This window comes from Strigops habroptila, chromosome 11, assembly GCF_004027225.2.
Source record: "Strigops habroptila isolate Jane chromosome 11, bStrHab1.2.pri, whole genome shotgun sequence".
Taxonomy (NCBI): domain Eukaryota; kingdom Metazoa; phylum Chordata; class Aves; order Psittaciformes; family Psittacidae; genus Strigops; species Strigops habroptila.
In genome coordinates, this window is record NC_046360.1 from 20,870,455 (window position 1) to 20,883,038 (window position 12,584).

The following is a 12,584-nucleotide window of genomic DNA, read 5'->3' on the forward strand; positions in this document are numbered from 1 at the left end:
TCGAGACTCCTCTTTCCAACCACAAAACGACAGGCCACAAACTAAGGCGATAGTGAAAAAGAAAAGAAAAAAACAGAAAAAGAACCCCAAACCAACAGAAAACCCCAGATGAGACTCAGCGATGGATTCCTTCAGGCTGCCGTGGGTCTGCCGGAGGCTGCAGCTCCGAGCCGGGTGCCACAAGCAGCCGTGTGGTCTGGGAGGCGGCAGGTTGCTCTCCCTCCCTTGCACCGCGTCCCTTCAAAGGGAGCACTTGCTCTGAGTCACCAGGAGCCATCACCTCACTGTATCCTAACTGGACTATGTTCCCTTCTTAACCTCTGCCCCCCACCCCAGCCCTCCCACCCCAATCCTTCCAAGACTGGATTAACAAAGTTCACTCCAGTGTGGCGAGAAACACCAGCCACGAAGGTATTTGCTGTGCTTGTCCCTGTTGGCCTGGAAGCCACCCACAAACCAACAGCAATTCTCTTGCATTCACCAATTTGCTGACATGATTAAGCCAAAATATACATTATTTCTAGCGAAGCTCCCCTGGAAATCCCATCCTTTGCTTGCTGGAATATCTGCTTTCTGTGAGTACCTGCATCCACCCCACCCAGGCACCCCAGGGGAGATCAGTGTGCAGCAGATCCTGCCCAAACCATGGGCCAGGCTGGGCTGTGTTGCCCCCTCCCCACAAAGCTTCCCAATACCCCAAGGGCCGCACCAGTCCACCAAGACTGGGGTACAGCCACAGTCCCTCTCCTTGCCTGGGGTGTCAGGTCCTGCAGCAGTACCCAGCCTTCACCCAACTGCTCCCAGGAGTGGAAACCTCCCACCTAAGGGGAGGGCTGGGTGCCAGCGTGACACCCCCCCCATGGCCCTGTTCTCAGAGATCTTCCTTAGTGTCCAAAACCCTCAGCAAGTCCTGCACTGCTGTCCTCAGTGTCACCCGCAGCCCCGCCGCCATCTAGCAGCTGCTTCCATCCGGTCATTGGGAGACAGAAACTCGGCAGCAAAAGTTAACCCGTGCAGGGAAAGCCCCTGATGCGGGCTCAGGAAAAGCCAGACGGGACCCTCTGCAGCACAACCACCTGCTGAAGAGGAATAAAACTTGGGGAGGGCAGATGAGAGGGAGAAGACCCGTGGGAGAGGGGTTTAAGGGCTCAGTGAGGTCCCCCCACTCGGAAAGCCCCACGATAACCTGCACACCCTCATGGTTTTGTGGGGTGGAGGAAATCCTTCCCACCGTGCTGCAGGTGCCTCTGGTTGCCTTGGAGCAGCCCCAGTTGCTGCCAGCCCCCAGTCAGGGTATCCCTGATGTCTCTGTGACCACCTCTCAGCCGAGGCTCTGGCCAAAGGCCCCAGCCCCTCGGTAAGGGAGCGCTCGGGGCTGGTGCGGGGGGCAGAGGTGCTGCATGGCCCCACCATGCTCAGGGTGGGTGGCTGGGGCTCTGCTTGGGTGCCTGCAGTGCAGGGTCACCACGCTGCAGCTGCCTGGAGCCACAGATGCATCCCAGCACAAGGAAGCCCCTCACAGCTGGCTGCATCTGGGGGCAGCCACAGCACGGGAGGGCAGCGAGGGGTCTCCAAGCTGCCACGGCCATGCAGGAGCCAGGAGAGCCCTTGCACCTCACCCTGGCGCCAGGGTAACTGCCAGCCCATTGCACAAGCATGTGCCCTGCAGCAGCTGAGTGCTGGCCACCTCCAGCTCCTACAGCCACAGGGCTTGGGCTGTGCCGAGGAACCCCAGGAGATCAGACAGCAGCATGGGATGCACCAGGGCCTGCTCAGGAAGCCCCGGGTGCTCTCCTGGAGAGGCAAGGAGCAGAGAAAGTGGCACAGTCACAGGTACCACATCCAGAGCTGCAGTGTCAACTGCCCCCAGCCGTAGCTTTATGCCTTGTCCCAGCACAGAGCCACAGAAAAGCCCCGTTCCAAGAGGACTTGGGAGGGTCCCTCGGATGAACCCCACTGCCCTGACCACCGCCCATGAGGACAGGGGCTGCAGCAGGGCACTGGTGAGGGGCTGCTCCCACTCTGGCCTCCCACATGCACCCGCAGGTCTCAACACTTGCTACTCTCGACAAGGAAAGCCCTTGCCTAGGTCCATTCCCCAAATCCACCGGAAAACTGACAGCCTCACAGGGGTGCAACGGACATCTGGGCAAGCTCGTCATACAATCAGTGTCACAGGGTTGTGCATGAGGTGGACACACAGAGCACAGGAGGGCACGACTCACAGATGCAGCACTGTCAAGTCTTTGGAGAAACTTGCATGAACACCATCAGTTAATTTGCTTTGTTACTTTTGTGGGGGGGTTTGATTTTTATTTCCATGGTGCATCCAAAGACAAGTTGTCCAGCAGTTTGCTCAGAACCCCTCGGTTTTCAACTCCTAGGATATGTTAAAGAAGAAAGCACTATTTTAATGTTTGGTTTTTTTCAAAAAATAATTAAAATAATTTGCATAGCTAAACTGTTGATCTAAGGCTTCTATGAATGGTGTGGTTATGTTTGACAGACAATGTCCATTGAACAGAGAAAAACACTAGGAAAGCCCCATAACATCTTTTATTATGATTTTGTAACACACGCGTGCACACACACCCCTCTCTCTCGCTCAGGAAGGGAGGTCCCAATCTTCCAGCATCCCTTTGATGGAGGATGTCAGGACATCCTGCCCTTTCCTACTCCTAGTTGGACCCAGCAAACACCAGTGACTGCAGCTTCCACAGCCCGAGAGCTCCCCTTCATGCTACCAGTGCTCTAAGGTCCGAGGAACATCCCACACAGGGAAGGGAGCACATCCTGCCTGGTGACACCCAGACATGACATGGAGGTTCCTGGATTCCAAGTCTCCATCCTAATGCGTTCACACACACGGTCACACACACCAAGTCCAGCTGCAGTTGGGCAGCCCAGCCTCTCCTTAGGAGCCCTGCATCAAGGTGAGCAGCCAGCGTGTTTGCTATCAGGGTTAGGGCCGGCCTCTGCCCTCATGTGCAGAGCAGGTCTGAGCCAAGCGCAGGAGCTCTGCCTTCCTAACTCCGCATGCCCCACAGCCCTCCTCCTCACTGGAAATGAGCATGGGAGGCTTCCCAGCCTTTCCACTTGCCCCAGCGCAACAAGAGGACTCCATCCTCTTTCCAGCTTCTGCAGAACACGCAGGGCAGCTCCTCCCTGCTCTGGCATGATCCTCCGATGGGGCACATCCAGCCAACATGACACAGCTCAGATACAGGCAACCTCTGCAGCTGGCCCTGCTTCTAGGCTATGCTTTGGTCAACCGGCTGCTTCTCCCCACACAGACAACCCAACAAGTAACCACTGCATGATGGAGGCCAGCATTTTATTTTTTAATATGGAAATTAATTTAAAAGTAGAAAGAAAGACTCCCCCAAACAATAAATATTATGCCTTCATGAAATAAATTAATGTAGAGATTCTGTGCAGGGGGAAGTCGCTCCAATCACAGATTCAACAGCAACCAGCACTGGGTCCAGTGTGTGTCCCACCCGCAGCCTTCTCCACTGCCTTACACTGCTCAGAAGCAGCAGGGAGCCCACCTACCCCTGGATATGGTGGGCCACAGCTGGGTGAGATGTGGCCATGGAAAGCCACAGAAATGGGGAAGTCGCCAGGATTCCCCTCTGACGGCCACTGAGACATCTGGGATTGCTCCACTCATCTGGCACACAGAGCTGGCATCAGAACCACAGGACCAACCTACCTTGGACGGGACCCTCCTGAAGGGTCCAGGGGAGCCCTCAGCAAAGCCCTGCCCTCGCCACTGCGGCAGGGGCTGCGGGAGCCCTCACACTAGTTCCATGTGAATTTGAAGAGGATGACAAGCTGTTTGTGGGGTGTTTGTTTTGATTCTCTTTTTTTTTCTTCTCTTTTTTTTTTTTTTCTTTTTTTTACATCAATCCCATCCCACCCCCCCCATACACGACGTAGAAGCCCCCCCACTCCCTCCCCAGTAAAAACACTTCGTCCCCAACCTCTGCTGGAGTCACACCCCCCCGCCCCGGCCCACACCTCCCGGAGTGAGAGAAGTTCACAGATAAGGCAGTTCGTGTGAAAGGGAGCTCGGCCCTGCCAGCGGTCAAGCCTGTGCCTCCAGGCCTGAGAAGGGCTTCGACTCGCAGCATCAAGCCTCCCCCTTCCAGACAAGACAGAGAACAGTGACAGACAGACAGACAGAGCATGGGAGGGAGGCACTCCTAAGGTTTGCATTGCTGCTCCCCTCCTCCCCTGGCTCTCGCTCCCCCCGGCCCTCACAGGTCCACTCTATCCTCCTCCCATCTCCCAGCCCCTAATACAATTCAGATCCTTGACAGCTAAAACAACAACAAAACAAAATGAAAAGAACAAAACCACCCCCACGCCACACCCTTCGCATCCTTCTCCACCCGCTGCCATGGCCCAGAGGGGAAATCCTGACTCCCAAAAAGGTCCTGCAACTTTTGCCTCCTGGCAGAGCTGAGACCGAGCAGGAGCTGGGCCCATTATTTCCCTGTGATCTCTATAACATCGTCGTCTTTGTCCTCGTCATTAGAGCTGCATCCCACCTCTGGGACCTCCTGGGGTTCAAACTGAGGCACCTGGGACCGAAGGAGGCCCCCAGCCGGGTAGCCCGAGTGAGGGGACGTGTAGCCAGGGTAGGCAGATGCCATGCTCCTGGGAAGGCTGCTAGGCAAGACAGGGGCTGGGAAAGGAGCAAACATCCTGGGCTCGGGCAGGAGTGACTGCGTGAAGGGAAGCGAGTAATTGGGCAGCACCCCTGTCAGAGAAGGGTTTAGCATGAATGAGGGGACGCTGGCGGTGACTGAGGTAGCAGCAGAAGAGCTGGCGGTGCCGGCTGTCAGCAGAGGGTCAGTAGTCACAGGGAACACCAGATGAGGGTCTGGGAGTAAATTGGGCAGCTGGTAATAAGAGGAGCCAGTGCCCATGTACAAGGAGTTTCCTGGTTGGGAGGCAAATGGATGGGTTAAGTTGTGGTTTAAAGAGACAGGAGGCATGGTGAACCCACCAGAGACGGGGTACCCGTGTTCGTACGGCTGCACGGACGATGGCAACTGCCGCTTCTTCTGCTGCCTGCGGGCTTGCTCCTCCGAAGCCGACGGTGAGGTTGACTTGCGCTTGTTGCCCCGTAAGTCCAACACCGAGTGGGCATCGACGTGCTGGCTGGTGGCTGGCAGGGCTGAAGACACGGAGGGAGCCATGCAGTGAATCCCCACATGCTGCTCGGCTCCTCGGGCAGCTAAGCCGGGCGCGTTGTCCGTGCGGGCAGGGAGGCCTTGCGCTGCGTTGGCGCTGGGAGAGCTGTGCCGGGACTCCCGGGCAGCCGCTGCCTCCGCATACTGCTGCAGCTCGCTGATGATCTCGGGGCTGTCAGGGGATATGGGCCGAGTGAGCTCCTCCGCGCTGGGGAGCTGCGGTGATGAGGCACTGTGTCTGCCATTGCTCGTGGACTCCAGTGATGAGCTCTGGGAGCCTGGAAACAAAGAGATGGAGGAGGTGATAAAGACAACCTTGGAGAAAAACCCGAGGGCCAAGAGGCAACAGTGGAAAGGAAGGTGGGGATGATCATGGGGAGATTGTGGGGCCTGCTGTGAACACAGGCATGATGAAACATGCCCAAGGAACACCACCCCAAACACTTGGGTAGGAAAGCACGTGAGCAAGCCCCACACAGCACTCACAAGCCCCTACCTGAGGCAGCTGTCCGACGGTCTTCATTGCCCTTTGGCTTCCCAGTGGTCCGAATAGCAAAAATCCGCCCATCACTGGTCCGGATATACGTCCCTGGAACAGAGGCAGAACAACTTCATTCATCCTGGATCCACGAGCCTGTGAGGCTGCCTGGACAGGAATAGGACAGCAGTGCTGCATAAGGCCAGCCCACAGATCATGCAGGGAGGTCAGTGTGAGGCTTCTGCCCACTTTCTCACTCCTCACTTCCACTTTCAGCTTTCCTGTGTTGGAGCTCACCCCCTCCCAGTGTGCTGTGGGAGAGAAATGTGGAACTTCATGCTTGGGGCTAAGTTTTCTCCGGGAGCACCAGGAAGCGTTTCACTGCTGCAGTACATGCAGTACATGTTGCGAAAATGAGACACCAAGCCACAAAGTTCAACAGCTCCTCTCAAAGGCAGGAGCAGCCACTGCTGCAATAGCCATGAAGCATCAGCTACAGCAGCATACCCAAAGCATGGGCTGCAACCAAGCCACTGAAAATCTAGATCTCCTCCCCTTCTTTTTTCTTTTCCTCTCAAGGGACTGATTCATGCTTTTCCATCCTTGTCTTTGCTAATTAGCATTGGCTAGGACCCTACCCACAAGTCTTACCAAGACACAGCCTTACCTTTCGTCCCTCGGATGATGTGGATGCTCTCTCCAGCACTGATTCTTGCCTGTACATCAGTGGATGTGTTCGTACCCGGAATCACAATATCTGGCAGTGAGGAAAAAAGAGAACAGTGCCCATGAAATCACACACCAGCCACAGTCAGGAGTGGGGAGATGCACCACCAAACCCCTTAGCTTGCAGTGCAGTTGTCTCTCCTATATGCGCTGCTAGAAGCAAGCCCTGGGTTTATCTCTGAGCAGCATAGGAAGGGAGCAGAGGCTCCAAGGAAGCACAAGCCATGCTGCTCTGGCACAGCATCTCCCCTGTCCCAACAAGGACAATTGGTGAGAGTACTTTAGGCCCTTTAATGGGAAATTCACTCCCAACAACCCACCAGGCCCATCCCCTTTGCACACCAGCAGGGAAAGTCCCCCAGGTACAGAGGAACCACCCAAATGCAGAGGTAGTAGCAGTAGTTCTGATGGCCATCTGCCCACAGCCCACGTGGGCATCAGCAACTCCCCCTGCTCCTCAATTCACAGTGGGCATCACAACTCACTGTGAACATCAGCCACTCACCTGTGGTGGTGACAATCTTCTGCACAAAGACACCGGCTCGCTGTAGATAGTTGATGGGAAAGTTGACAGCAGGGTTGGAACTTGAGGTTGATCCTGCACTGCCCATGGGGACATGCCGAGGCATCATAGGAATGGGGGTGGACTGAACTGGGCGGACACTTGCCACTGGCTTGTCCTCACCCTTGAGGGCTGGTCGCCTAGAGAGAGAGGAGGGAGGAAAGTGCAGTGCCCCCACTGACAGGGGTAAGCATCCTCTGCCTCTTCATTTTATGTCTACAGCACAGGAAAAAAGGGAAGAGGCAGGTACTCACCAGTTCCTCTGGCTAAAGGCAGGGATGCTTGTCAGACTCTGGTCACTGGCTGGGTAATACTGTGCGTAGGACGGCCGGGTATACGGGACGGATGCTCGCTTTTCCTCCTCGTAGCTCTTCTTGGCTGCTTTCTTCTCTGCCTTGGTCAGCTTGTGCTCCTTCCGGTCGATCAGCAGTGACTCATGTTGAAAAGGCTCCTGCAACCCCACAGCACCGAGGTTTTGACACCAACACACCACAAGAGGGAACCAACATGCCTCAAATGGCAGCCACCCGGTCTCTGCATCAAGCATTGTCTCCATCCCAGGCAGGAGCAGGGGAGAGGGGAGCAGGAGGCAGAGCTGGGCATGGCAAAGCATGTGTGCAGCAACGCTTGGATGTGACCAAAGCTCAGCTTGAAGAGTGACAGAGACAGCTAAGCCATCACTGAGCCTGCCCAGCCAAGGCCATTGCTTACCATGAGTACACAGTAAAACCCACAAGCCAAAGACCAGGCTGAGCACTAGAACGGAGACTACCGAGACATCACACAGCCACCAGAGCCCCATGGCACCCAGTCACAGGCCCACTCTGCAGCACCACCCTGCCAGGGGAACTCTTGACAACACAGGCAAGCGCTGGCTGTCCCTGCTTTGTTTTAAAGCCACCCCAGGAAGAGAGGTGGCAGCAAGCTGGGATATGCCACTGCCACCTTCCTACCCAGCACCAAGTTGAAGAAAGGGATGCCCTACAACCTGCCCCCAAACCTATCCAGGACAGAGGGGGCTCTAAATGTGCAGAAGGTATTGCAAGGCTCTTTAGGGCCTTCTCTAGAGGATTTTTTACCTATTCCCACCAGCACACATGTCCTCCTAGCCACTTATGTCCCCATCACACAGCCAGACTCCTCCAGACCTACTCCTACCTGTGCCAGCAAGGAAGCAGGTTGGTCTTACCTTGGTGATGAGGTGAGGATACTTGAGACAGGCTAATTGTAGAACAGACTCCTTCATCTTGCTTGGATTGAGGGAGAGCTGAGCAGGGTCAGACTCTTCTTCCACAAAATGCAGCAGGTTCTCCACCTCCCGTCGAGTGAAGTTCAACACTGGGTTCAGATCATCCACCACCCGATCTGGAAAAGAGAGGGAGCAGAGTGAGCAGAGGAGGGAAGTGATAGGTACTGCTGCCCTTCCTACACCCCTGCCCTAATGGAGCTCCCTCCTTGCCATCTGCACCATCCTCAGAAGCCTTCTGAAAATGTCAGGGCAGGAGGAAAAATCATCAGCTACGTTCAGAGATGAGCCTGTTTGACCAAATTAGGCTGACAAATGCCTTGTCCTCCACACTGCACAGCAAGGCAGTCAGAGGGCTCCTGCCATACACGAACATGAAGCTAATTACAGATGATGTCCCATCTCACATCACGAAATGGAAAACATACAAGCCCTGAGACAGAACTGCAGCCACATCAGTATGTGCCCTTCCACAATTCCAACTAAAAAGGCTCGAGTTAATAACCAGGAGCTGAAATTTTCGTAACTCTGCTGAATCAAAAGCTCAGAAATACAGCAATGGTCCCTCGCTCACAAGAGCCTGAAAGTTTTCCTTGGACATTCCTTCCTGCACACAGGGCAAATGGGAGCATATGGAGAAAACATCCATAGCCAGGACTCTCCTGGGAGCAGGCCAGCTGTCCACCTCAAGGGCAAGACAGCATACTGATCATGCTGGGCTGCTGCCTCTGGAGTTGGATTTCGAGACAAAGAAGGAAATGGGCAGCAGAACTCTTTTTGGTCACCCCAACCCTCAGCTGCATGCTCTACGAGAGCAGCTTGACAGCTGGCACAAGCCAGCACAAAAGGTATTTCTGGTACACGGGCAGGTCAGAACTGGAATGAATTCATTATTCTTGGCCCTTAAGTAAGCACTATCAGTCAAGGTTATCAATATATATTTTAATTTCACTATTTTACCTCTCTTGCTGCTGGAGAAATTGAAGTACAGAGCTATTTAATAAGTAATGCCCAGTTTAAGACAGGTTGTGCACAACCCTGCTGCAGGATGCTGGCTTTACAACCCCTACTGCTCTGCCATGAATTGCTTAGAGGATGTCATGTCACTTCCAGCTCGTGTCAAACACAGCCCTAGGACAGTATCTCTGTCGCTTCTTTGGCTGTCTGTTTCTCAACCTTAAAAAAACAGAAGTTATGAAAACCACAGAAATGGGACTTAAAGGATCTAAGAGGAGTGAAAACCAAGAGTGGAGTGCCATGTCCATCAACACTTACCTGACATGCCCTGCTTGGAGATCTGACGGTCATAGATCTTCTTCTCAAGGGTGTAATCAGAAACCAGTCTGTAAATGTGGCATGGCTTCTTCTGCCCGTAGCGGTACACTCGGCACACAGCCTGGGCGTCATGGCATGGGTTCCAAGAAGCATCAAACACCACCACTCTGTTTGCTCCAATGAGGTTAACACCCAAACACCCAGCACTGGAAATGAAAGGCAAACGCCAAATTGCTGCCTTGGTCAATTTTCAAAGCTTCTAGGCAAGGACTATCATCACAGTCAAGAGTCCATGAAATGCCTATGGAACATTCCCTCCAGTCATACAGGTAACTTCAAACCCATGTTTGGTTTCCAAGACTGTTGTTAAGTGTTGCAGAGGACTAAGGCTAAAATTCTACACCCCTAGGGAACTCAGAAGCAGATGGCACTATCATCCCATAGAGTCTTAAGAGCATGTTATGAAGAAAGTTAATAACTGAAACCCCATATGCATACAGAGCATCAGTGTGCGAGTCCTCCGCTCTGCCCTTCTGCTCCAGCCAACTTACCGTGTGGACAAAAGGAAGAGCCAAACAGAGGTGTTGCTGAGATCATTAAACTGGTTAATGAGCCGTTCCCTTTCCGAGGCAGAGGTGCTGCCATCCAGTCCTGAGAAGGAAATTAAAGACACATTTAAAAGCTCTGTATGTCTGGGGAATCCCATCAGAACAAACCCACTTCCCAAACTTTGTAACTTGCTCCCAACCAATTATGGGTCTTCCTCAAGTTATGCACTCCAGGACCTCAGCTGGGCCACTCTGTACCTCTGCTTTGCCCAGACAGGCAGGTGCAATACAGCCAGCCAGGCTGGGATTTGTTCAACTGACAGATCAAGTGAAACATTACTCAAGCTTGGCAAGGCCAGGGCTGGAAGAGCTACAAAACACCTAGCCCTTTAAGGTTCTGTATTAGGCAAGATGGATAGCAAGCAAGAACAGCAGGGAGAAGAGAAAGCAAAATTATGAAAGCCTTTGGCAAAACCCCAAAGACTGGATTTGAGCACAGAGAGTACTGGTCTAAAGGAGTGCAGGGGGGTTATCATATCCCTGTTCCTGGGCAGCAGCTTACTTCTGGCAGCTCTGCAAAAATCAGGAACACCATATCCACTGCTCCTCTCAGTCCTGGCTTGTAAAGTAGCCACACAAAACAACAGCCAATGCCAGAACAAGATTTAAAGCTGGGGAAAAGGGGAGGAGAAATTCAGAGCCCTGAGCTAGTGAAAGCATTCCACAGTGATTCTGGCTTGGGAAGCAAGATCTAGAAGATAGCCAAATGGGAAATAAAAAGTATCTTTTGCAACTTAAAAAAACACTAGTAGGTGAGTTGTTAAATATGTCTAACATCTTCTAAATAAGGTGTTGAAAAGAGGATTTAGAAATTATCAGTTATTTGCTATCTAACTGACATTGTCCTCCCAAGCACCTAAAGTAAGAAATCTGGAAGTGACTTCATTGGAAGAATGCTTCAGAAAAGCATTTTCACGCACAGGGGCAATTACAAGATGGTGGGTGACTTTCAGGAATTAGTCCATCACAGAGGATCAAACAATGTCACACCAAAAGAGAGGAGGATTGGCTGCACTCACTGTAATAGTTGATGTTTCGGACCCAGTTGTGAACTCCTCCATCTGAGCCTGGAGGACTCGGCATTGGTCTCTTTGCCAAAAACTCTTCAATGACAGATAAGGTAGACAAGCTCTGGCTGCAAAATCAAGATCTCTGTTCAGGAGAAAGCCCCCACAGCAGCAAAGGTGGAGTACCACAACTCTTCCCCAACCATTACAGCATTGATGGTTGTCAAACCCCATTTGTGGCAGCCCACCTCTCACTAATAAATGATAGTGGCAGAAGTATAAAATCCATGGAGGAAAACCAGGCTCTAATACAACAAAGGAGAAAAGGGGAACTGCCACACTATTCACCTTGTATAACAATCTCCTAGTATCAGGAGGGGTCCAACTACTCCAGCTCTCCTAGCATTTAGTCACTGTAGGATCAGTGGTTGACACTTCGCTTACCTGAAGACCAAGATCTTGTCTCCAAGCTTCACACTTTCTTCAATTAGGTGGAACAGTAACACCATCTTGGGTGAGTTCTCCAAGACTCCTGTCTGGTAATCACACAAGATGTCTTTGGCCTACCAAGAAACGGGAGACTATTACAGGTGGAGTTGTTCATTCACTGTTGAGTTCAACAGTGAATGTTGGTAAGAGAAATAAGTCATTGCAGAGAAGTTATAGATATTCAGTTGGTTGAGGCGACAATGTTACTCCCAACTACTGCTGCTACTTCACATTCCAGAAGCTCCAAATGACAGACTTCTTGGAGTATGGATGAATGAGCATCCTCTCAACCTCTCATGACTCTTTATCTCAAGACCTTTCCTCCAGCACACTAAATTTACCACCATCTTATCTAGATTAAACTTTACCCTAACACCTTTTTCGAACAAAAAAGTCCACACTCTTTTTGGTCAGATGAAAACAACGGTATAAAAGAGTGCTGCCTGCACTCCTGCCTCACGAGAGTCCCCAAACCCCACCCCAACACCTTGCAGACATGCTTAGCAAGATGCTATGTGGCAAAGAAAAGTGAGAGAAATTCCCAACTCTTCAAGAGAGGAGTCTTTTCTTTGTCCTACTTCAGCAAAATGCCTTAACAAAAAGAGGTACAGTCTTTCAAAGTATCTAACCTATGTTTATCATAACACTCCAAACAAAGATTTTTCTACCAGTGGTACTCACCCACTCATAAGTAACGACCTGATTTGCTCTCTCCTGAAAAGGGTTGAAGCCAACGCTCTGGAGGAACTTGCTGTTGGTAGCTTCTCCAGCTGGTGATGCCAAAGCATTACTCTCTGTTTTGACTTTAATTCCCTGAGGCTGGCAGCGGGAATTAGTACTTGCTGTGCCAAGGTCATCCACATCCAAATCCTGCTCGTTTGCCAGATTCTCCTTTTGCAGAGCTTCATACAACACATCTGGATGGTTCCAGATCTGAAGGAGTAACAAAAGAAAGTGGTTAGGCCTGCACTGGCCTGCTGCTTGCCGAT

At 52.2% G+C, this 12,584-nt stretch overlaps 1 protein-coding gene across 4 annotated transcripts in view; it reads right to left on the bottom strand.

The window, feature by feature from the left end:
* Window positions 1-407: 407 nt before the first annotated feature.
* The window catches only part of RAD54L2 (RAD54 like 2), a 78,856-nt gene continuing 66,679 nt past the window's right edge, over window positions 408-12,584 (bottom strand). For 3 of the 4 annotated variants that reach the window (XM_030501320.1, XM_030501318.1, XM_030501319.1), the window contains exons 12-22: window positions 12,277-12,528; window positions 11,551-11,669; window positions 11,119-11,234; window positions 10,043-10,142; window positions 9,492-9,697; window positions 8,160-8,335; window positions 7,225-7,421; window positions 6,914-7,110; window positions 6,350-6,439; window positions 5,701-5,793; window positions 408-5,482 (exon numbers count right to left, since the gene is read on the bottom strand). In XM_030501320.1, the coding sequence (XP_030357180.1) occupies window positions 4,494-5,482; window positions 5,701-5,793; window positions 6,350-6,439; window positions 6,914-7,110; window positions 7,225-7,421; window positions 8,160-8,335; window positions 9,492-9,697; window positions 10,043-10,142; window positions 11,119-11,234; window positions 11,551-11,669; window positions 12,277-12,528 (2,535 nt within the window). In that variant the 3' untranslated portion in view covers window positions 408-4,493. The remainder of the gene's footprint in view (window positions 5,483-5,700; window positions 5,794-6,349; window positions 6,440-6,913; window positions 7,111-7,224; window positions 7,422-8,159; window positions 8,336-9,491; window positions 9,698-10,042; window positions 10,143-11,118; window positions 11,235-11,550; window positions 11,670-12,276; window positions 12,529-12,584) is intronic. The other variant, XM_030501321.1, reaches the window with a different exon arrangement.